The 23,620-nt window shown below is 46.2% G+C and overlaps 1 protein-coding gene across 1 annotated transcript in view; it reads right to left on the minus strand.

Moving 5' to 3' along the window:
• Positions 1-5,894, minus strand: part of LOC141101554 (uncharacterized) — a 56,614-nt gene extending 50,720 nt beyond the window's left edge. The window contains exons 1-6 of the mRNA XM_073590675.1: positions 5,883-5,894; positions 4,357-4,506; positions 4,048-4,227; positions 3,842-3,965; positions 3,661-3,758; positions 3,372-3,462 (exon numbers count right to left, since the gene is read on the minus strand). Coding sequence (XP_073446776.1) covers positions 3,372-3,462; positions 3,661-3,758; positions 3,842-3,965; positions 4,048-4,227; positions 4,357-4,506; positions 5,883-5,894 — 655 coding nt within the window. The remainder of the gene's footprint in view (positions 1-3,371; positions 3,463-3,660; positions 3,759-3,841; positions 3,966-4,047; positions 4,228-4,356; positions 4,507-5,882) is intronic.
• Between the last annotated feature and the right edge of the window lie 17,726 nt (positions 5,895-23,620).

Here is a 23,620-nt window from a genome sequence, read left to right on the forward strand (position 1 = left end):
CCTCCATTCATTCTTGCATCAGTACCGCTACATCTGAGTACCGACATCCACACTGCTCGTGCCTCTCCTCTAACATCGCATCTACACTGCCCTGGGACTACAGCTCCACCTGTGGGGAGCTACACCATCTTTGCTGCACCATGCCATCAGTCCCAGCGGATCTGCACGCAGCGTTGGCTTAACATCACACTTGCCAAACACCACAGGTGGCGTCACAAACTATTTCATTAACCACTACCACCATTTTATTTGGGCGCCCAGGGCCACGGACCGGGTCGCCGCCACCGCAGCACATCCCCCTGACACCGGCCTGCTACCGAGTACCCCACGGCCCTGGGAGGGCGACCCAGCAGCTCTCCATATCCAGGCCCGGGTACCTTCACCTTTCCTTCAGTCGTAGTGACGTTCCTCGCTGATCTTTTGCTGGGGCTGTCCTAGACCAATCTACCACCAGCGCTTCACCTGCCTGAGGTCGTCGTCCAATTGGTGCCCCGGGGCCTCGTCTGTCCTGCGGTCCGTTGTGTCAGGGCCACCCCCCTGACTGTCTCTTCCTGTTAGTCCCCTGGCCGAGCTCTCCACCGTTGTCAGTCTTCTGTCCTGAGTCTTCTCCTCCTGAGCTCCTCCCGGGACTAGTCTAGCCTGGAACCCTGTCCTGTCCTATTTATCCCCTCTCTCACTGGGAATTTCCCTCCTGGGTTCCTATCTCCCCGCCCCCCATGACTAAGCGGTTTCCTAAGCCCTAAGCTGATGTCAAGTCCTGAACTACACTCCCCCTGCCATCTTGTGGTCAAAAATAGGTATTGCACTCCCTTTTGTATCTTTCCCAGCTGTCTCCCTTCTGTCATTACTACCATCCCTTCTACCTCCAGCCTAGTCCGTCCATCAGGTCACCTTCCCCACACTGGCACCACGGCCACCAACGTTCGAGGTACCCCAGACCAGGTCCACAGGCCCACAAACCGGACTGTGCCCTGGGGTACAACAAACACATGGGGGAGTTGATCTTTGTGATCAAGTCCTCCAACCCTATAGTGCTATGCGGAAGGCGAAAGTGTGGTATAAAAAACTGACTGTGAAAACTGGCTGTGCACATCATACAAATGGCACAGTATAACGCATGCGTGCTATCACGATGTGCAGGCCAGACCAACAACACTTTCCTTCAGTTCCAGGAGGCGGTGATAAAGGCCCTGATTTTTGGAGAGGAGGACAGAGCATGCCCCAACCCCTCTGGAACTCAAGTTTCCCATATGGTACCAGGACAACATGCTATAAAAGGGGGAAACATGTCCTGACAAACCTGGACTGTGTATGAATGAATGCTTCAGAATTCATCACATGTCCGTGTACTAAACACATCCTGACACTCCCCTACAGAACTCACCCACACCAGGCTGACATACACAACACCACACACCCCAACCTGACATACACTACACCACACACAGACCTGACATACAAAACACCACACACACCAACCTGACGTACACTACACCACACCACACACCAACCTAACATACACTACGTCAGGTTGGTGTGTGTGGTGTAGTGTATGTCAGGATAGTGTCTGTGGCGTAGTGTACGTCAGATTGGTGTATGGTGTGGTATAGTATACGTCAGGTTCGTGTGTGTGTTGTAGTGTACGTCAGGTTGTTGTGTGTGTGTGTGTGTGTGTGTGTGTGGTGTATACTGCACCACACACACACACCAACCTGACGTACACTACAGCACACCACACACCAACCTGACATACACTACAACACACCATACACCAATCTGACGTACACTACACCACACCACACACCAACCTGACATACACTACACCACACACCAACCTGACGTAGTGTATGTTAGGCTGGTGTGTGGTGTGGTGTAGTGTACGTCAGGTTGATGTGTGTGGTGTAGTAAATACCACACACCAACATGACGTATACTACACTACACACACCAATCTGACATACACTACATACTTTCCATACGCAACATGGTGTCCGCTAACGATTGGAGCTAATTTTCCCTTCAAAAAGTCAAATGGCGCTCCTTCCCTTCCGTGCGCCCAAACAGTGGTTTATGACCACATATGAGGTATCGGTGTACTCAGGAGAAATTGCCCAACAAATTTTAGGATCCATTTTATCCTGTTACCCATGTAAAAATGAATAAATTGAGGTTAAAATAACATTTTTGTTGGAAAAATTAAAATGTCTATTTTTTTCCTTCCACATTGCTTTAGGTCCTGTGAAGCAACTGAAGGGTTAATAATCTTCTTAAATGTAGTTTTGAGCACCTTGAGGGGTGCAGTTTTTGGAATGGTGTAACTTTTGGGTGTTTTCTGTCATATTGAACCCTCAAAATGACTTCAAATGTGAGGTGGTCGCTAAAAAAATGGTTTTGTAAATTTTTTTGTAAAAATGAGAAACCGCTGGTCAACTTTTAACCCTTATAACTTCCTAACAAAAAATTTTTTTTTTCCCAAAATTGTGCTGATGTAAAGTAGACATGTGGGAAATGTTTATTTATTAAACTGTTTTGTGTCACATAACTCTCTGGTTTAATAGAATAAAAATTCAAAATTTGAAAATTGTGAAATTTCCAATTTTTTCACAAATAAACGCAAAAACTATTGACCTAAATTTACCACTAACATGAAGCCCAATATGTGATGAAAAAACAATCTCAGAATCGCTAGGATCCGTTGAAGCGTTCCTGAGTTATAACCTCATAAAGGGACACTGGCCAGAACGGCTAAAAATGGCCAGGTCATTAAGGTCAAAATAGGCTGGGACATGAAGGGGTTAAACCTTATATAAGTCAGTTCAGATATGGTGTACCAAGATGGCGTCTGTGTCTTCAGACAACACCTTGGAAGGAATCCTTGGAATGCAGAAGCTGAGATACTGGATACCATATATGGAAGTGAAGCTGAAATGGACCTATCATAGACTGACACTGGCTACTCAGGAGATTGTGTGACACCCATTTCCTGTCTCTTTGTCTTGAGAATAAACTTCAGTTGTGTGCAAGCCTTTGCTGAGAAAGGAGTAGACATCTAACTCTGTGCTCAGTGTGACTCTAAGCGCTCACTTGGCCTATATTGGGTCAGGTGCAAGCAATCATATAGATCTCGCTTTAAGGGATCACCCTCACACTAATCCCAGGAGGTAGGTGGATCCTCCAGGTCGTAAGTTCTATAGAAAAGGGCTTTCACTGCCCAAAGTCATTTGAACAGTTTTGGGTGGAGGAGAATGTTGTGGTCTAGAGGCAAAATGGTGATTATGGTAATACGGCCGGACTACACCACCGATAAAGCAGCCACAGCCGGTGACTGAGAGGAATCTGTGACTTCTCTGCATTCAGTGGTTACTACTCACCTGGGTGGTCATATGTGGGAATCTCCTCTTTACACCACTCAATACCCCTCACATATGTCTCTGTAGTATTAATATGGGTCAGATCTTCACCCTGAAACAAATATTGTAAAAGTCACCGACAGATGGAGAAGTCCCATCTATGATCAGCTCTAATCCTACCATCTCCACCGCTCTCATTACACAAGTATAAAACAGATAATACTGGTGGATAAAACAAGACTGAGCACAAGACCTTCACAGCCGTCTACACATCATAGGGGAGAGCTCCTGACACCTTCTCTCCATCTACCTGATGATCCTGAGGAGCACTGGGATCTTCTTGTTTACAGTCCTGTGGAAGAAGAGGACGGGGATATCTCTCTGGTGTTGTCCTCTTACTGGATAGATCTGGAGGAAACACATACAGGGACTGAATTCATTCTCTACATACAGATAATTATAGGCCGTGTGTATTTAGTCCTGTCTATTACCTGGAGATGTGAGGGGCTGGGGAACCTCCATTATGACGTTCTTGTACAGATCTCTGTGTCCTTCTAAATACTCCCACTCCTCCATGGAGAAATAGACAGCGACATCCTGACACCTTATAGGAACCTGACACATACAATGATACCGTCATCCCCCGATCCCTTCATAGTGTTACTGTATAATGTCCCAGCATTCCCAGCAGTGTCACCTCTCCAGTCAGCAGCTCAATCATCTTGTAGATGAGTTCTAGGATCTTCTGGTCATTGATGTCCTCATGGATCAGGGGGTGAGGTGGAGGCCCCGTGATTGGGCTCAGGGGTCTTCCCCATCCCTCAGACACAGGGTCCTGACAGCGATCACTAGAGGTCTTCTTCACCACTGTGTAATCCTGGTTATGGAGAGACACATTAATAAATCTCACTCCAGACATTTCCAGAGTCCTCACCTCTCCAGTTCTGTCCATCTGTTATTCCCATAGATAAGAATGATGTAATGTGACGTCATCAGAATCTCTCACCTCTCCAGTGAGACGGAAGAGGATCTCTAGGGTGAGGTGTAACATCCTCTCCGCCATCTTGTCTCTGTCCATATCCATCCTTGATGGGTAAATCAGGAAAATTCTCTTCTGTAGAAGATCTTCACTGAGAGGATCCGATATTGTAGAGACCTGAATGAAAAGAAGAAGATCCGATGTAACATCATAAGAATCCTGTGTAATAATACAATGACAGCATGCAATTTGCAGAGTCGGGAGATATGACTCTGCCAAACAGATATATATACATACACACACATATATACAGAATATATCTATATATATAATTTCACCATCAAAGAAAGTAAGGACTGCAGCACTCACTGATCCATATTGAAAGTCCGTAGTTTATTTGTAGCAAAAGTTTAAAACTTCATGGCCGGGAGGCGGAAGAAAGGAGTGAGTAAACTCTAACGACGGCCTAACAGCGCTTCCACGGGTCAGCTATATATAACATATATATATCTATTTATATAATCGTCTAACTCTGTCTGTCTGTAACGGAAATCCCGCGTCGCTGATTGGTCGTGGCCGGCAGGCCGCGACCAATCAGCGACAGGCGCAGTGCGCAGGCGCAGTCCGGAATTTGAAGGACACACGCCACCGCTACCGTCGGGAGATCAGCGGCGCTAGGAGTCGGGAGACTCCTCCGGACCTTGGGTACCATAAACCTGTAAAAATAGAATTAAAATAAAAAATAGTGATATACTCACCCTCCGACGGCCCCCGGAGCTCTCCCGCCTCTAACCACGCAGCCGGCATCTTCCGTTCCCAGTAATGATTTGCGTGAAAGACCGCTGATGACGTCGCAATCTCGCAAGCATCGCGCTCTCGAGAGTGACGTCATCTCCGGTAATTCGCGCTAAGCATAACTGGGAACGGAAGATGCCGGGAGCGTGGAGAGGAAAGAAAGAGTCCGGGGACCGTCTGAAGGTGAGAATAACCTTTTTTTAATTTTTTTAGTCTTTTTTACATGCTATCTTTTACTATTGATGCTGCATAGGCATCATCAATAGTAAAAATCCACACTTGCGGACAAAAAAGAATATTACTCCTTATCCAAAATGAAGCGAACCACAATTATATTAAAAACATGTAACTTTATTAAACAAAACAGAGATAATTGTCTGCTGTTTTTTTCCCCTTTTGGGGTAGGTTATCAGGAAACAATGAATATGTAGCCAATTTTAAATGTCTTTATTTTGTTTAATAAAGTTACATGTTTGTAATATAATTGTGGTTCGCTTCATTTTGGATAAGAAGGAGTAATATTCTTTTTTGCCCGCAAGTGTGGATTCATGTGTTGAAGTGCCTATTTAAATACTTGCAAAAAATTGTGGTTTCAATCAATAGTAAAAAGTTGATCACAATTGTCAAAAACACTATGCTTCACAAGTGTGACCAACCTGTCAATCACATTCCAAGCGATGCTTCAAATCGTTTGGTATGCGCTTGAATTCCGCGCGTGAATAACGAGTGAAAAATGTTTTCTGCGGCAAAACGCATACGAATTTGGCCATATTCAAGAATACCCGATGCGTTATAATTGGGCCACCATCTAGTGTACATATACAGTGGGGAAAAAAAGTATTTAGTCAGTCAGCAATAGTGCAAGTTCCACCACTTAAAAAGATGAGAGGCGTCTGTAATTTACATCATAGGTAGACCTCAACTATGGGAGACAAACTGAGAAAAAAAAATCCAGAAAATCACATTGTCTGTTTTTTTTTTCATTTTATTTGCATATTATGGTGGAAAATAAGTATTTGGTCAGAAACAAAATTTCATCTCAATACTTTGTGATATATCCTTTGTTGGCAATGACAGAGGTCAAACGTTTTCTGTAAGTCTTCACAAGGTTGCCACACACTGTTGTTGGTATGTTGGCCCATTCCTCCATGCAGATCTCCTCTAGAGCAGTGAGGTTTTTGGCTTTTCGCTTGGCAACACGGACTTTCAACTCCCTCCAAAGGTTTTCTATAGGGTTGAGATCTGGAGACTGGCTAGGCCACTCCAGGACCTTGAAATGCTTCTTACGAAGCCACTCCTTCGTTGCCCTGGCGGTGTGCTTTGGATCATTGTCATGTTGAAAGACCCAGCCATGTTTCATCTTCAATGCCCTTGCTGATGGAAGGAGGTTTGCACTCAAAATCTCACGATACATGGCCCCATTCATTCTTTCATGTACCCAGATCAGTCGTCCTGGCCCCTTTGCAGAGAAACAGCCCCAAAGCATGATGTTTCCACCACCATGCTTTACAGTAGGTATGGTGCTTGATGGATGCAACTCAGTATTCTTTTTCCTCCAAACACGACAAGTTGTGTTTCTACCAAACAGTTCCAGTTTGGTTTCATCAGACCATAGGACATTCTCCCAAAACTCCTCTGGATCATCCAAATGCTCTCTAGCAAACTTCAGACGGACCCAGACATGTACAGGCTTAAGCAGTGGGACACATCTGGCACTGCAGGATCTGAGTCCATGGTGGCGTAGTGTGTTACTTATGGTAGGCCTTGTTACATTGGTCCCAGCTCTCTGCAGTTCATTCACTAGGTCCCCCCGCGTGGTTCTGGGATTTTTGCTCACCGTTCTTGTGATCATTCTGACCCCACGGGGTGGGATTTTGCGTGGAGCACCAGATCGAGGGAGATTATCAGTGGTCTTGTATGTCTTCCATTTTCTAGTTATTGCTCCCACAGTTGATTTCTTCACTCCAAGCTGGTTGGCTATTGCAGATTCAGTCTTCCCAGCCTGGTGCAGGGCTACAATTTTGTTTCTGGTGTCCTTTGACAGCTCTTTGGTCTTCACCATAGTGGAGTTTGGAGTCAGACTCTTTGAGGGTATGCACAGGTGTCTTTTTATACTGATAACAAGTTTAAACAGGTGCCACTACTACAGGTAATGAGTGGAGGAAAGAGGAGACTCTTAAAGAAGAAGTTACAGGTCTGTGAGAGCCAGAAATCTTGATTGCTTGTTTCTGACCAAATACTTATTTTCCACCATAATATGCAAATAAAATGAAAATAAACAGACAATGTGATTTTCTGGATTTTTTTTTCTCAGTTTGTCTCCCATAGTTGAGGTCTACCTATGATGTAAATTACAGACGCCTCTCATCTTTTTAGGTGGTGGAACTTGCACTATTGCTGACTGACTAAATACTTTTTTTCCCCACTGTATATAATCGTCTAATTCTGTAACGGAAATCCCGCGTCGCTGATTGGTCGCGCCCGGGGACAACACTGAAGGTGGAGGAAAATGGCGCCCGCAGCAGTCCTCCACAGGAACTTCACCAACGATGTGCCCTGCCTTAACTTGAGCAGAGGAGGGCGAAAAAACCCCGGTCAGCAAGGGGCAAGCCTAAGGCAGGACGCAGATGCTGTTCAGAAGGAAATCTCCACACCGCCCGAACACCGGGTAGCGGTGATGTCACCACAAAGGAGGAAGATGGCGCGTGCAGCAGGCAGAGAGGGAACCTTTACCAGCGGTGTGCCCAGGGAAAACAAGGTCAGATGAGGGTCCAGCTCCCCAGGTCTGCAAGGGGCAATCCCAAAGTCGATTCCAGAAGCCTTTCCAAAGCAATTTTCTACACCGCCCGAACATTCATTGCATTATTCTTAAATCTTCATAAATAAACTACATACATATTCTAGAATACCCGATGCGTTAGAATCGGGCCACCATCTAGTGTCATTTAGACTCTGTTCATATGTTCAGGTTTTAAATACATTAGATAGGGACTGCTTCAATAAGGGTTACCTTGACGAGGTGGAGCAGCTTGGGATACATTTTTTTGCAAAAAAAGTATTGACTAAATACCCTGTATTTGTTGTCATCTTTTTATCAGCACTTGCTGACTACTGTTATATGTCTTACTGCAAGGTATTTCTGCACATTTGTCATTCTGTGCTTTCTGTTTGTGTTTCACCATCTAGTATAGGATAATTATATATACACACACATTATAGCAGAGTCATATCTCTCGACTCCGCAGATGGCATGCTGTTGTTGTAGGCCCAGACCAGATGGTATGGAGATGAATGAGGGAGACCAAAGTTAAAAAATAGACTTTCCTTCACTTAATAAGAACTTGATGAGAAGTATATACATCAGATGGCAGGCACAACACTTTTGCTGATTTAATAGCAGAATATAGCCGAACATGCACAGCACAAAAGCCGGAGTTTCCCAAGCTGTATGGCAGTGTGGTAAACACTGGTGTAGTGCTTCTGATTGGCGGTAAAATCATCCCCGCCGGTCACAGAGCCGTGGTTCCCACACTGTCAGAACACAGCATGACCACCCAGCTGTGATTGGAGGTAAAAAGTTTATCTCCGGTCACTGGTGTCAGCTCTAATACTGCCATCTCCACCGCTCTCATTACACAAGTATAAAACATATAATACTGGTGGATAAAACAAGACTGAGCACAAGACCTTCACAGCCATCTACACATCATAGGGGAGATCTCCTGACACCTTCTCTCCATCTACCTGATGATCCTGAGGAGCACTGGGATCTTCTTGTTTACAGTCCTGTGGAAGAAGAGGACGGGGACATCTCTCTGGTGTTGTCCTCTTACTGGATAGATCTGGAGGAAACACACACAGGGACTGAATTCATTCTCTACATACAGATAATTATAGGCCGTGTGTATTTAGTCCTGTCTATTACCTGGTGATGTGAGGGGCTGGGGAACCTCCATTATGACGTTCTTGTACAGATCTCTGTGTCCTTCTAAATACTCCCACTCCTCCATGGAGAAATAGACAGCGACATCCTGACACCTTATAGGAACCTGACACATACAATGATACCGTCATCCCCTGATCCCTTCATAGTGTTACTGTATGATGTCGGTCTGTCATTCCAAGGATGTCATTCTAAGGATATCATCTGAAATATGCCTGAAAATGACTCCCTGCTATAGATGCTTCATTATTATTATTGCTATGCTTCACTATTACTATCACTCTGACAATCGATCTGCTTCATCCACAGGTATGTGTTCTGGCTGCAATACCATCATCACCCATCTTTCCTGACCCCCAATCACCCCTGTATCTGTCTGCTATCAATGGTATGTATCCCGGCTGCAATACCATCATCACCCAGCTTTCCTGAACCCCAATCACCCCTGTATCTGTCTGCTATCACTGGTATATATTATGGCTGCAATACTATCTCCCTTTGCATTTCCTCTTGTGACTTTAATTAATCATCCTGTGTCTGCATCCAGTCTCCCTGCTGCTCCTCCCTTTCTGATCACACCTGGGCCCTTTCATGTGCTGTTAAGTTAGTATAAATTCAGACTAAGAGATCTGTCTGACCACGGTCCGTCATTGCAAGGATGTCTTCTAAGGATAACATCTGAAATGAGCCTGAAGTGACCAGAAGGTACGACTAACCGCTGCATTTACATGTACTAAATTTCTTTTGCCTTCTAAATTACTCTCACCATGCTGACATACGCTCTAACAGTTTTGGCTCCACTACTCCTCCCTCGCCTTCGCTATCCGCAAACCCCAGTGCCCGCTAACCAAATAATAATCTCTCCTTCCCTTTTGCCTCCCCACCTGACCTCCACTGCTGACCTGCTCCTCCACCTCAGAGCTCTCCTAATAAAATACAAAACAAGCCACCCACCCTCCTTCTCCCACACGCTCTCCCTCTCTCTGCTTCTCCTCACTGCTGGCGACATATCTCTCAACCCTGGACCCACACAGCCCATACCTCCCATTGTTGCCCCCTTCTATCATTCCCAAACCAACACAAACACCAGAAATCTTTCCCACCTCAAATCCATGCCCTTGACACCCACCACCCTGCTCCCACTCTTTGGCTCACTCTGGCGTGCCAGCTCCGTCTGCAATAAACTCCATGTGATTCATGACCTCTTTACCTCTCGTAATTTTTCCTTCCTTGGCCTCATCGAAACATGGCTGACACCCTCCGACACTGCCTCCCCTGCTGTGCTAGGTTACGGCGGCCTCCACTTCACCTACACTCCTCGCCCTGGCAACAGACATGGCGGAGGAGTGGGCCTTCTCCTTTCTTCCAATTGCACCTTCAACCCAATCCAACCTCTACCCTCCCTTATCCTCCCCTCTTTTGAAGTCCACTCTGTCCGCATCTACTCTCCCTCCAACCTCCAAGTGGCCGTCCTATACCGACCTCCAGGTCCGACCACTGCCTTCATTGACCAATTCTCCACCTGGTTCCTTCACTTTCTCTCTGCTGACATTCCCACCATGATCATGGGTGATTTGACGAATCAATAGACAACCCTGGCACAATAACACCACTAAAAAGCTTCGGTAAGCATTCAGAATTGCAGAACGGCGCTGGAAGAAAACGCATTCGCAAGACGACTTCACTGCACTCAAACAAGCAACACTTGCATTCAAATCTGCCCTCACCTCTGCTAAACAGGCCTACTTTACATCCCTTGTATCTTCCTTATCCCACAACCCCAAACAGTTGTTCAGTACTTTTAACTCTCTCCTCCACCCACCACTTCCCCCTCCAACCTCTCTCATCTCTGCCGAGGACTTTGCGCACACTTCAAAAACAAGATGGCCCAAACACGGCATGTCTTTATTGCTCAACCACCACAACCCCTTTACACACCAGACCAAAGCCCAAACCCCATAACCTCCCTATGTAACATCACTGAAGGGGAGCTTGCTCATCTCTCCAAATTACACCTCACCACTTGTGCACTTGATCCTATGCCATCCCACCTCCTCCACAACCTCGCCACCACTCTTATTCCATCCCTAAACCACCTCTTCAACCTATCATTTACTTCTGGTACCTTCCCTTCTGCTTTCAAACATGCCACAATCACGCCTATCCTTAAAAAGCCAACCCTCGACCTAACAGCCACGTCCAGCTATCGCCCAATATCGCTGCTCCCATTCGCTTCTAAACTCCTGGAGCAGCACACCCACGCTGAACTTTCCTTCCACCTCTCATCTAACTTGCTCTTTGACAATCTACAATCTGGTTTCCGCCCCCATCATTCCACTGAGACAGCCCTGACCAAAATTACCAATGACCTGCTTACAGCCAAATCTACGGGACAACACTCTATACTCCTCCTAACACAATTGACCTCTGCCTCCTATTAAACATCCTCTCTCCTCCTTCGGCATCAAAGATCTCGCCCTATCCTGGATTTCCTCATACCTTTCCAACCGCACATTCAGCGTCTCCCACTCCCACACTACCTCCTCATCCCACCCTCTCTCTGTTGGAGTCCCCCAAGGCTCTGTTCTAGGACCCCTACTCTTCTCAATCTATACACTTGGCCAGGGGCAACTCATAAAGTCCCACGGATTCCAGTACCACCTTTATGCCGATGATACTCAGATCTACCTCTCTGGCCCAGACGTCACTTCTCTGCTCTCCAGTATCCCAGAGTGTCTATCAGCCATATCCTCCTTCTTCACCTCTCGCTTACTCAAACTCAATGTAGACAAATCTGAACTCATCATCTTTCCCCCATCTCACAGATCTTCCTTACCCGACCTTTCTATAACAATTGACATCATGCTTTCCCCCCTACCGAAGGTCCGCTGCCTGGGAGTAACCCTTGACTCTGCCGTGTCCTTTAAACCGCACATTCAAGCTCTCTCCACCTCCTGCCGCCTCCAGCTCAACAATATTTCCAGAATCCGTCCCTTCCTCAACCCTCATTCTACTAAAATGCTTGTACATGCCCTCATCTTCTCCCACCTCGACTATTGCAACATCCTTTTCTGTGGCCTCCCTGCTAACATCCTTGCACCTCTCCAGTCCATCCTCAACTCTGCCGCCTGATTAATTCATCTCTCTCCTTGCTACTCCTCCGCTTCTCCCCTCTGCAAATCTCTTCACTGGCTCCCATTCCCTCAGTGTATCCAATTTAAATTACTAATACTGACCTACAAGGCCATCTATAACCTGTCTCCCCCATGTGTCTCTGAACTAATCTCCCCATACCTTCCCTCATGTAATTTCTGGTCCTCCCAAGACCTCCTTCTCTCCTCCACACTTATTCGCTCCTCACCCAACCGCCTCCAAGACTTCTCCCGAAGTGCCCCTATTCTCTGGAATTCTTTGCCCCAACACGTCCGGCTATCAACCACACTCGGATCCTTCAGACGGAACCTGAAAACCCACCTCTTCAAAAAAGCCTACAGCCTGCAATGACTCCATTACCTCCTCACCACTACCGGAGATATCACCTCAACCAACACCGGAACTGCTGCAACCCCCCCAACCTACTGTCTCCTTCCCCACCATCCTGTAGCATGTAAGCCCGAAAGGGCAGGGTCCTTTCTACCCTCTGTATCAGTCTGTCATTGTTAGTTTGTTTACTGTCAATGATATCTGTAACTCTATGTAACCCCTTCTCATGTACAGCACCATGGAACCAATGGTGCTTTATAAATAAATAGTAATAATGTCCCAGCAGTCCCAGCAGTGTCACCTCTCCAGTTAGCAGCTCAATCATCTTGTAGATGAGTTCTAGGATCTTCTGGTCATTGATGTCCTCATGGATCAGGGGGTGAGGTGGAGGCCCCGTGATTGGGCTCAGGGGTCTTCCCCATCCCTCAGACACAGGGTCCTGACAGCGATCACTAGAGGTCTTCTTCACCACTGTGTAATCCTGGTTATGGAGAGACACATTAATAAATCTAACTACAGACATTTCCAGAGTCCTCACCTCTCCAGTTCTGTCCGTTATTCCCATAGATAAGAATGATGTAATGTGACATCATCAGAATCTCTCACCTCTCCAGTGAGACGGAAGAGGATCTCTAGGGCGAGGTGTAACATCCTCTCCGCCATCTTGTCTCTGTCTATATCCATCCTTGATGGGTAAATCAGGAAAATTCTCTTCTGTGGAAGATCTTCACTGAGAGGATCCGATACTGTAGAGACCTGAATGAGAAGAAGATGATCCGATGTAACATCATAAGAATCCTGTGTAATAATACAATTACTGGAGATAATAAGGGAAACATATGAGGAGATTTATTATCTTACAGGGTTTAGTTTTCTTCCCTGACATCTACTAATAAAACCTATATATTTAGGCCACAGACAACAAGCAGTTTCCTCCTCGGAGTCGGCAGCTGAACACGTTCTTCATAGACTCATCTTCCATAACGCTAATTCTCGTCTCATTACCGACACTGGAATCGGCATTAACAATACTGCAGGAGATATTCATTACACGCGACATGAGAAATAACTCCTTCATGATGAGGACGACATCTTCATCATCTACTGCGGCTCTAGAGACAGATGTGGCCAGAGTCGGTCACTGCCTCCATCCCCACCGGCCGTCTATATGAAGGTTTCCCGTCTTCCCCGCACTGTAATCTTCTATCACGTTAGATCTCAGCTCTGAGTCACACACAGAAGTTTGAGGCTTTTAGAAAGATTTTTTGTTTCCACAAACACAACGGACAGAAATGATCTGATCCCAAAGTCTCCATGTACAGTGATTTATGGGGATTATTTCTGGCCTTAGGCTTTCCTATATTACAAGAAAAACTCCAGAAAAAGCCGATATTAAAATGTTTCTAAAGAAAATTGGCTCCAACAATTCTTGTAAGAAGAAAAAAATAAGAAAAAAGCAGAAGACACATTTTATAATTTTTAACATGTTGAACATTTATTAAAAAGAAATGAATCTTTTTGATCCCCAGAACATAGATATACACAGCAGGGACGGCACAGATGAGGCTGCAACAAAATCCCTGACAGTTTAACCACTTGCTGCTGTGAAAAGCAAACATGATATCTAAGAAGGTGTGACAGAGTTTGGCTGAATGCCCCCCGCCCCCAAGTACTCGATAGTATGGGGCGGCTTAGTTACTGCGATACTTACATGCCTAATAATGGTGTCTGGGCTGCAATATATGAAGGTCTATTAGGCCGGGCCAGAGGCAGCATCCAATAAGTTACCTTATAACGCCCCATACACATTAAAGTTCCATTAAAGCACTGATTTCGGGGGGGGTTTGGCCGACCATATAATGTATTTGGGGGCCTCCCGACAGATGATGTCAGGGCAGAGAAGGATCTGACATCCTGAATTTCAGAGGATAATCCGTTAGAGGAGTCTGGAGGCGACTCTCTCATACAGACCACAGGAAAGCTGGAATATTTGTGTGTATGGGGGAGTCGGGAGAGATCGCCGTCTGCCAAATGACCGTTCAGCCAACTCTGATCTCATGTGTATGGGGCCGTTAGTATTACACTGACAGGCAGTGATGATACACGGCACTACAGTAGTACAGGGCATCACCGGAGCCATCAGATGCTTGTATGTTGTATGATCGCACTGATCAGAGGGGTTTAAAAAAGGTTTAAAGTGGAAAAAAATTACAGTTTCAGCAACAATAAATATCCATCACTATATGGAAAGCAGAGTCACTGCACAATGTTAGTTACGTCACGTCCATAACTACTTTATTATACTCTATTATCCTGTACACGGTGGAGTAGATAGAAATCACAGATCCCACAGCAATAGCTGGAATTGGCCCCTCCAACGCAAAGAAAAAAGAACAATCTATCTCTACCTATGTACACTGTTCAAAAAAATAAAGGAAACGCTTAAAAAACAGAATATAACTCCAAGCAGATCAAACTTCTGTGAAATCAAACTGTCCACTTACGAAGCAACACTGATTGACAATCAATTTCAAATGCTGTTGTGCAAATGGAATAGACGACAGATGGAAATTATGGGCAATTATCAAGACACCCTCAATAAAGGAGTGGTTCTGCAGGTGGGGACCACAGACCACATCTCAGTACCAATGCTTTCTGGCTGATGTTTTGGTCACTTTTGAATGTTGGTTGTGATTTCATACTCATGGTAACATGAGACGGACTCTACAACCCACACAAGTGGCTCAGGTAGTGCAGCTCATCCAGGATGGCACATCAATGCGAGCTGTGGCAAGAAGGTTTACTGTGTCTGTCAGCGTAGTGTCCAGAGGCTGGAGGCGCTACCAGGAGACAGGCCAGTACACCAGGAGATGTGGAGGGAGCCGTATGAAGGCATCAACCCAGCAGCAGGACCGCTACCTCCACCTTTGTGCAAGGAGGAACAGGAGGAGCACTGCCAGAGCCCTGTAAAATGATCTTCAGCAGGCCACAAATGTGCATGTGTCTGCACAAACAGTTAGAAACTGACTCCATGAGGATGGTCTGAGAGCCCGACGTCCACAGATGCGGGTTGTGCTCGCAGCCCAACACCGTACAGGACGCTTGGCATTTGGCACAGAACACCAAGATTGGGAAATTCACCAATGGCGCCCTGTGCTCTTCACAGATAAAAGCAGGTTCACACTGAGCACATGTGACAGACGTGACAGAGTCTGGAGACGCCGTGGAGAGCGATCTGCTGCCTGCAACATCCTTCAGCATGACCGGTTTGGCAGTGGTCAGTAATGGTGCGGGGTGGCATTTCTTTGGAGGCCACACGATGTTGGGCTGTGAGCACAACCCCCATGGAGACACAATTGTGCCTTTACCTGGAGATAAATTCCCAGTGGGGGCAATTTCCAAAATGCAATAACTTAAGGCTATGTGCACACGTAGTTTTTTGGGTGTGCAGATTTTGTAGAGAAAAGCGCAGGTAAATCCGCAGGACAAAAGTCCTTCGGTTTTACACCTCATAATGGATGAGGTGTAAAACTGCAGCGTTTCTGCACCAAACAATTGACATGCTGCGGATTGTAAACCGCAGCAAAACCGCGCGGAAAAATCCGCAGCATGTGCACAGCATTTTTTAATTTCCATAGGAAATAAAGGTACTGTAGAACGCAGCAGAATCCGCACCATGTGCACATACCCTAAGTGAGGAATTCAGCTCTTTTCACACTTAAGGGATCTGTATATGGAGTCTACAAACTACAGTGGGGGAAATAAGGATTTGTTACGCTGCCGATTTTGGGGCTAAAGTCACATTTTTGTGAGGAAAAAAAGTAAAATTGTCATTTTTTCCTTCCACATTGCTGAAATTCCCGTCACACTATCCGAATTCAGATATTGTCCTGTCAGAAAGGAGAATACAGAGAGTGAAAGGGTTAATAGGACTCACAGGAGGAACCGGCCCAGAAAGCAGAAGGTCCAGGAGTGTCCGCCACATATATGACTGCTCTGTGCACACAGGACCTGTGATGAGGTCACAGGAGGGGAGGAGTCAGGGGTCACATGATCAGGGGCCTCAGTGTGTGCAGGACTCAGTGTGCTGGAGCGCTCCCGATAATCAGCTGCGTGTGTCGCTCTGTGTGATAGTCACAGCACCTGCATGGAGGGCGACACATGCAGCTGATTATCGGGAGCGCTCCAGGGATCCGGGGTCCCGATGCAGCTATTCGGTAAGTGATATTAGCCAATAACAACTTCTCCGACGATATTCGCTCATCTCTAGTAATAACAGCTCAAAGAAATTCACCGAACTTTTCATTAAGTTTAATAGTAAGACCCTATTAAATATTGAGCACCAGCGGGATGAAGCATTGACAGCGGCATGTAAAAGTGTGGGCGCCCCGGGTCAAAATGGAGATTTGTGTACTGAGATAATTTTGACCAAGATTTCACACCTTAATTAGCTTGTTAGGGTTATGGTGAGATCACATGGTGACCAGGAGCTACAGTCTGAGGAAAGGGCTAAAAAGCCTTCACTAGACCCCTGTACAGCTGTATAATGAGGCCCAGGCTTTATAGTGAAGGGACAGGAGTGAGGGCCTGTGCCCAGGAGCTACAGTCTGAGGAAAGGGCTAAAAAGCCTTCACTAGACCCCTGTACAGCTGTATAATGAGGCCCAGGCTTTATAGTGAAGGGACAGGAGTGAGGGACTGTTCCCAGGAGCTACAGTCTGAGGAAAGGGCTAAAAAGCCTTCACTAGACCCCTGTACAGCTGTATAATGAGGCCCAGGCTTTATAGTGAAGGGACAGGAGTGAAGGCCTGTTCCCAGGAGCTACAGTCTGAGGAAAGGGCTAAAAAGCCTTCACTAGACCCCTGTACAGCTGTATAATGAGGCTCAGGCTTTATAGTGAAGTGACAGGAGTGAGGGCCTGTGCCAAGGAGCTACAGACTGAGGAAAGGGCTAAAAAGCCTTCACTAGACCCCTGTACAGCTGTATAATGAGGCCCAGGCTTTATAGTGAAGTGACAGGAGTGAGGGCCTGTGCCCAGGAGCTACAGTCTGAGGAAAGGGCTAAAAAGCCTTCACTAGACCCCTGTACAGCTGTATAATGAGGCCCAGGCTTTATAGTGAAGGGACAGGAGTGAGGGCCTGTGCCCAGGAGCTACAGACTGAGGAAAGAGCTAAAAAGCCTTCACTAGACCCCTGTACAGCTGTATAATGAGACCCAGGCTTTATAGTGAAGGGACAGGAGTGAGGGTCTTCTGCCCAGGAGCTACAGTCTGAGGAAAGGGCTAAAAAGCCTTCACTAGACCCCTGTACAGCTGTATAATGAGGCCCAGGCTTTATAGTGAAGGGACAGGAGTGAGGGCCTGTTCCCAGGAGCTACAGACTGAGGAAAGAGCTAAAAAGCCTTCACTAGACCCCTGTACAGCTGTATAATGAGGCCCAGGCTTTATAGTGAAGGGACAGGAGTGAGGGCCTGTTCCCAGGAGCTACAGTCTGAGGAAAGGGCTAAAAAGCCTTCACTAGACCCCTGTACAGCTGTATAATGAGGCCCAGGCTTTATAGTGAAGGGACAGGAGTGAGGGCCTGTTCCCAGGAGCTACAGTCTGAGGAAAGGGCTAAAAAGCCTTCACTAGACCCCTGTACAGCTGTATAATGAGGCCCAGGCTTTATAGTGAAGGGACAGGAGTGAGGGCCTGTTCCCAGGAGCTACAGACTGAGGAAAGAGCTAAAAAGCCTTCACTAGACCCCTGTACAGCTGTATAATGAGGCCCAGGCTTTATAGTGAAGGGACAGGAGTGAGGGCCTGTGCCCAGGAGCTACAGTCTGAGGAAAGGGCAAAAAAGCCTTCACTAGACCCCTGTACAGCTGTATAATGAGGCTCAGGCTTTGTAGTGAAGGGACAGGAGGGAGAAAAGTGGGGAAAGGAGCCAGAAGAGCCGGACTGCCCATCACTAACCTGCAGAGCCGCACTCCACATATATGGCTGCTCTGTGCACAGGACCTGTGATGAGGTCACAGGAGGGGAGGAGTCAGGGGTCACATGATCTCCGGAGTGCAGACCTCCATGGAGCCTTCTCCTCAGTCAGTGACATTCCCGCCATTATTCGCCCCTCACTACTGGCACAATTACCCCGCGCTGCCTTCTCTACACAGTGTTATGTGTGGAATGTAACGTGTGATTTCTCTGGAGGGAAATAGACCCCACACAGGAGGGAATTCTCACCAGTTACCGGCCGTCTACTATATGGCGGCATATGATTGTGCTATCGACTCCACACCAGGAGCTAAAATGCCCAAATCTCTAATGTAACCGCTATAAGAGAAGATATAACAAATTTCCCCTAAACTCACACAGCGGAGGAGGCCTCACTTGGAGCAATGTGACTCGCGCACAGAAAATCTATTCCCGGTTCTGTGATTAAGTTATCGGCCAACAGGAAGAAGAAAGGTCTGAATTACATCCCAGACTGGAGGAGAAACTGCAGAAGTTAGAATTGGCCAATCAGCGCTCTTCACCCCTATACTTATCTACACAAATACAAGATATGAAATGACAATTAGACGCCATTCTCACCACCAGAACGGAGAGGCGCTAACTTGGAGTAAAGCCGCGTTTTATCACCATGCCAATAAGCCTAATAAGATGCCGCTCGTAAGCTCAGAATGAGAGAGTCACTGCATATAATCTCCTCTATAAAAGACCCTAAGGGTCAGACCTCAGCCCACCCCGATGTCATGTATAGCACTTATAATGAATACCCCCAGAGTTTGTATTCCCCCCACAATCACCCCCCTCACTACTGGAGTCATTCCTTCACACACTACATCTACCTAACCTGACTGAGTCCGCGGCACAACAACTCCATTTACACATCTCTGAGGAGGAAATAGTTTCAACAATCAAAAAACTAAAAGAGGAAAGGCCCCGGGGCCGGATGGTCTTACAGCAATATATTATAAAAAATGCAGCGATGTGCTGACACCACATATAAAAACCTCTGTAATTCACTACTAAATGGCTCACAGCTGCCCCCTGAGCTCTACGTGGCGCATGTAACCGTAATCCCTAATCCTAAGAAAGATCATCTCACCACAAATTATAGACCTATATCCCTCTTATACATTGACTTCAAAATCTTTACATCCATTGTGACTAACAGGACCAATAAAATCCTCCCTCACCTCATCCATCGGGGTCAGGTTGGTTTTATACCAGTGTGACAGGCCCCAGATAATATTAGGAGAGGGTTAAATATTATTCATACAACTAACCTACAGCGAAAGCGACTTCTCCTGCTTGCATTAGATACTGAGACGGCTTTCGATTCGGTGTCCTGGACATATCTCTTTACTGTTCTATCGGAAGTCGGATTCTCCCCTAAACTTATAAAGTGCCTCCAATTGTTATATGATAGCCCTATCGCTTATGTAAAACTCCCATCACCACATCCCCCTCCAATTAATATTCAGAGGGTACCAGGCAGGGCGGTCCTCTATCTCCGGATCTTTTTGCACTTACAATGGAACCCATTGTGGAAGCAATAAGGAGAGATCAGAATATCCTGGGCCCTGAGAATATGGGAGACCAATATAAAGTCAGTCTCTTTGCGGATGATCTCCTGCTAACATTAATAAGTCCCCACACTACACTCCCTCACTTGTTTTCCCTCCTTCACGAATTTGAGAAGATCTCAGGGTTAAAGATTAACATTGATAAATCCGAAGCATTATTTGTAAATTTTCCTAAGACAGAGCAAACTACCGTATATACTCGAGTATAAGTCGATCTGAGTATAAGTCGACCCCCCTAATTTTGCCACAAAAAACTGGGAGAACTTATTGACTCGAGTATAAGTCTAGGGTGGGAAATGCTCCATAGATTATTCCCCCATATGCTGCCCCCATTAGAAGCTCCATATTGTTCCCCCATATACTGCCCCCATAAGCAGCTCCATAGATTGTTCCCCCATATACTGCCCCCATTAGAAGCTCCATAGATTGTTTCCCCATATGCTGCCCCCATTAGAAGCTCCATATTGTTCCCCCATGTGCTGCCCCCATTAGAAGCTCCTTAAAATTATTCCCCCATGTGCTGCCGCTGCTGCTGCATGTAAAAATAAAAAAATGACATACAGTCATGGCCAAAAGTATTGACACCCCTGCAATTCTGTCAGATAATATTCAGTTTCTTCCTGAAAATGATTGCAAACACAAATTCTTTGGTATTATTATCTTCATTTAATTTGTCTTAAATGAAAAAACGCAAAAGAGAATGAAGCAAAAAGCAAAACATTGATCATTTCACACAAAACTCCAAAAATGGGCCGGACAAAAGTATTGGCACCCTCAGCCTAATACTTGGTTGCACAACCTTTAGCCAAAATAACTGCGACCAACCGCTTCCGGTAACCATCAATGAGTTTCTTACAATGCTCTGCTGGAATTTTAGACCATTCTTCTTTGGCAAACTGCTCCAGGTCCCTGATATTAGAAGGGTGCCTTCTCCAAACTGCCATTTTTAGATCTCTCCACAGGTGTTCTATGGGATTCAGGTCTGGACTCATTGCTGGCCACCTTAGAAGTCTCCAGTGCTTTCTCTCAAACCATTTTCTAGTGCTTTTTGAAGTGTGTTTTGGGTCATTGTCCTGCTGGAAGACCCATGACCTCTGAGGGAGACCCAGCTTTCTCACACTGGGCCCTAAATTATGCTGCAAAATTTGTTGGTAATCTTCAGACTTCATAATGCCATGCACACTGTCAAGCAGTCCAGTGCCAGAGGCAGCAAAGCAACCCCAAAACATCAGGGAACCTCCGCCATGTTTGACTGTAGGGACCATGTACTTTTCTTTGAATGCCTCTTTTTTCTCCTGTAAACTCTATGTTGATGCTTTTGCCCTAAAGCTCTACTTTTGTCTCATCTGACCAGAGAACATTCTTCCAAAATGTTTTAGGCTTTTTCAGGTAAGTTTTGGCAAACTCCAGCCTGGCTTTTTTATGTCTCGGGGTAAGAAGTGGAGTCTTCCTGGGTCTCCTACCATACAGTCCCTTTTCATTCAGATGCCGACGGATAGTACGGGTCGCACTCTGCGGGATAATGATGAATGTTTATTGACACTGAATTACATGTCACGTCGGAGATGTGAAGGAGAGTGTGTCAAATGGCTGACTACGGCCGTTTCACACTACTCGAGCGCTTCCACGGGTCCTGGAAGCGCTCGAGTAGCGTGAAACGGCCGTAGTCAGCCATTTGACACACTCTCCTTCACATCTCCGACGTGACATGTAATTCAGTGTCAATAAACATTCATCATTATCCCGCAGAGTGCGACCTTTTTCTCTTGGAAACTACATTCGTCTTGCTACGAGGTCAAGCACCTGGGAGTCCTGGATGTGAGCTCTCCGCCTGCTGCCAGCCACGGACCTTAGCACGGTAACAGCGGTGCCGTCCGCTTTCTTGCATTGACTTCGACGGATAGTACGGGCTGACACTGTTGTACCCTCGGACTGCAGGGAAGCTTGAACTTGTTTGGATGTTAGTGGAGGTTCTTTATCCAACATCCGCACAATCTTGCGTTGAAATCTCTTGTCAATTTTTCTTTTCTGTCCACATCTAGGGAGGTTAGCCACAGTGCCATGGGCTTTAAACTTCTTGATGACACTGCGCACGGTAGACACAGGAACATTCAGGTCTTTGGAGATGGACTTGTAGCCTTGAGATTGCTCATGCTTCCTCACAATTTGGTTTCTCAAGTCCTCAGACAGTTCTTTGGTCTTCTTTCTTTTCTCCATGCTCAATGTGGTACACACAAGGACACAGGACAGAGGTTGAGTCAACTTTAATCCATGTCAACTGGCTGCAAGTGTGATTTAGTTATTGCCAACACCTGTTAGGTGCCACAGGTAAGTTACAGGTGCTGTTAATTACACAAATTAGAGAAGCATCACATGATTTTTCGAACAGTGCCAATACTTTTGTCCACCCTCTTTGTTATGTTTGGTGTGGAATTATATCCAATTTGGCTTTAGGACAATTCTTTTTGTGTTTTTTCATTTAAGAAAAATTAAATGAAGATAATAATACCAAAGAATTTGTGTTTGCAATCATTTTCAGGAAGAAACTGAGTATTATCTGACAGAATTGCAGGGGTGTCAATACTTTTGGCCATGACTGTACTCACCTCTCCGTCGCTGGGTGTCAGATTCTCACCTGTCCTGCGTCCATGGCTGCTCACCGCTATCTGCCACGTCATTGGTCAGTGACGTTCAGACTGCAGGGGGCGCGCACTAACCACGTCACCGCGCCCTCTGCTGTCTGAAGTCACTGACCGATGACAGACACAGACAGCAGCAAGCAGCCATGGACGCAGGACAGGTGAGTATCGCTATACTTACCCGTCCTGACGCTGTGTCTTGAGCCCCCAGCTTCTCCGGGCTCTCTCTTCCTACCTTCAGCGGTCACGTGGTACTGCTCATTAAAACTCATGAATATGCGCATATTCATGAGTTTTAATGAGCGGCACCACGTGACCGCTGAAGGCAGGAAGAGAGAGCACGGGGAGAAGCTGGGGGCTCAAGACACAGCGTCAGGACGGGTAAGTATGACCTGACACCCCCGCCCCCCATCCCCCTCCGACCACCTTTGTATATGACTCGAATATAAGACGAGAGGGGGACTTTCAGCCCAATTTTTTGGGCTGAAAATCTCGACTTATATTCGAGTATATACGGTAATATAGCCTCCCATTTTGGGTTTATACACAAAGGACATTATCTAACATATCTGGGTATCAACTTAACAGCCAACAGGTCACCTCTGTTTCGGTGGAATTACACTCCACTGATCCAAAACTTCCAGAGGGACCTGGATAGATGGGCTTCCTCAAAGTTATCCTGGCTCGGCAGAACACATGCATTAAAAATGGTGTCACTGCCTCGCTTCTTATATCTATTTAGGTCCCTCCCAATTATGGTACCAGCCAGAACGATCACTCATTTACACTCTATGAGGTCTAAGTTTCATTGGCTCGGAAAACAACCCAGAATTGTGCAAAAACGTATGTTCCGTCACAGAAAAG

This window comes from Dendrobates tinctorius, unplaced genomic scaffold, assembly GCF_039654945.1.
Source record: "Dendrobates tinctorius isolate UK_male_01 unplaced genomic scaffold, ASM3965494v1 ptg000119l, whole genome shotgun sequence".
Classification (NCBI taxonomy): Eukaryota; Metazoa; Chordata; class Amphibia; order Anura; family Dendrobatidae; genus Dendrobates; species Dendrobates tinctorius.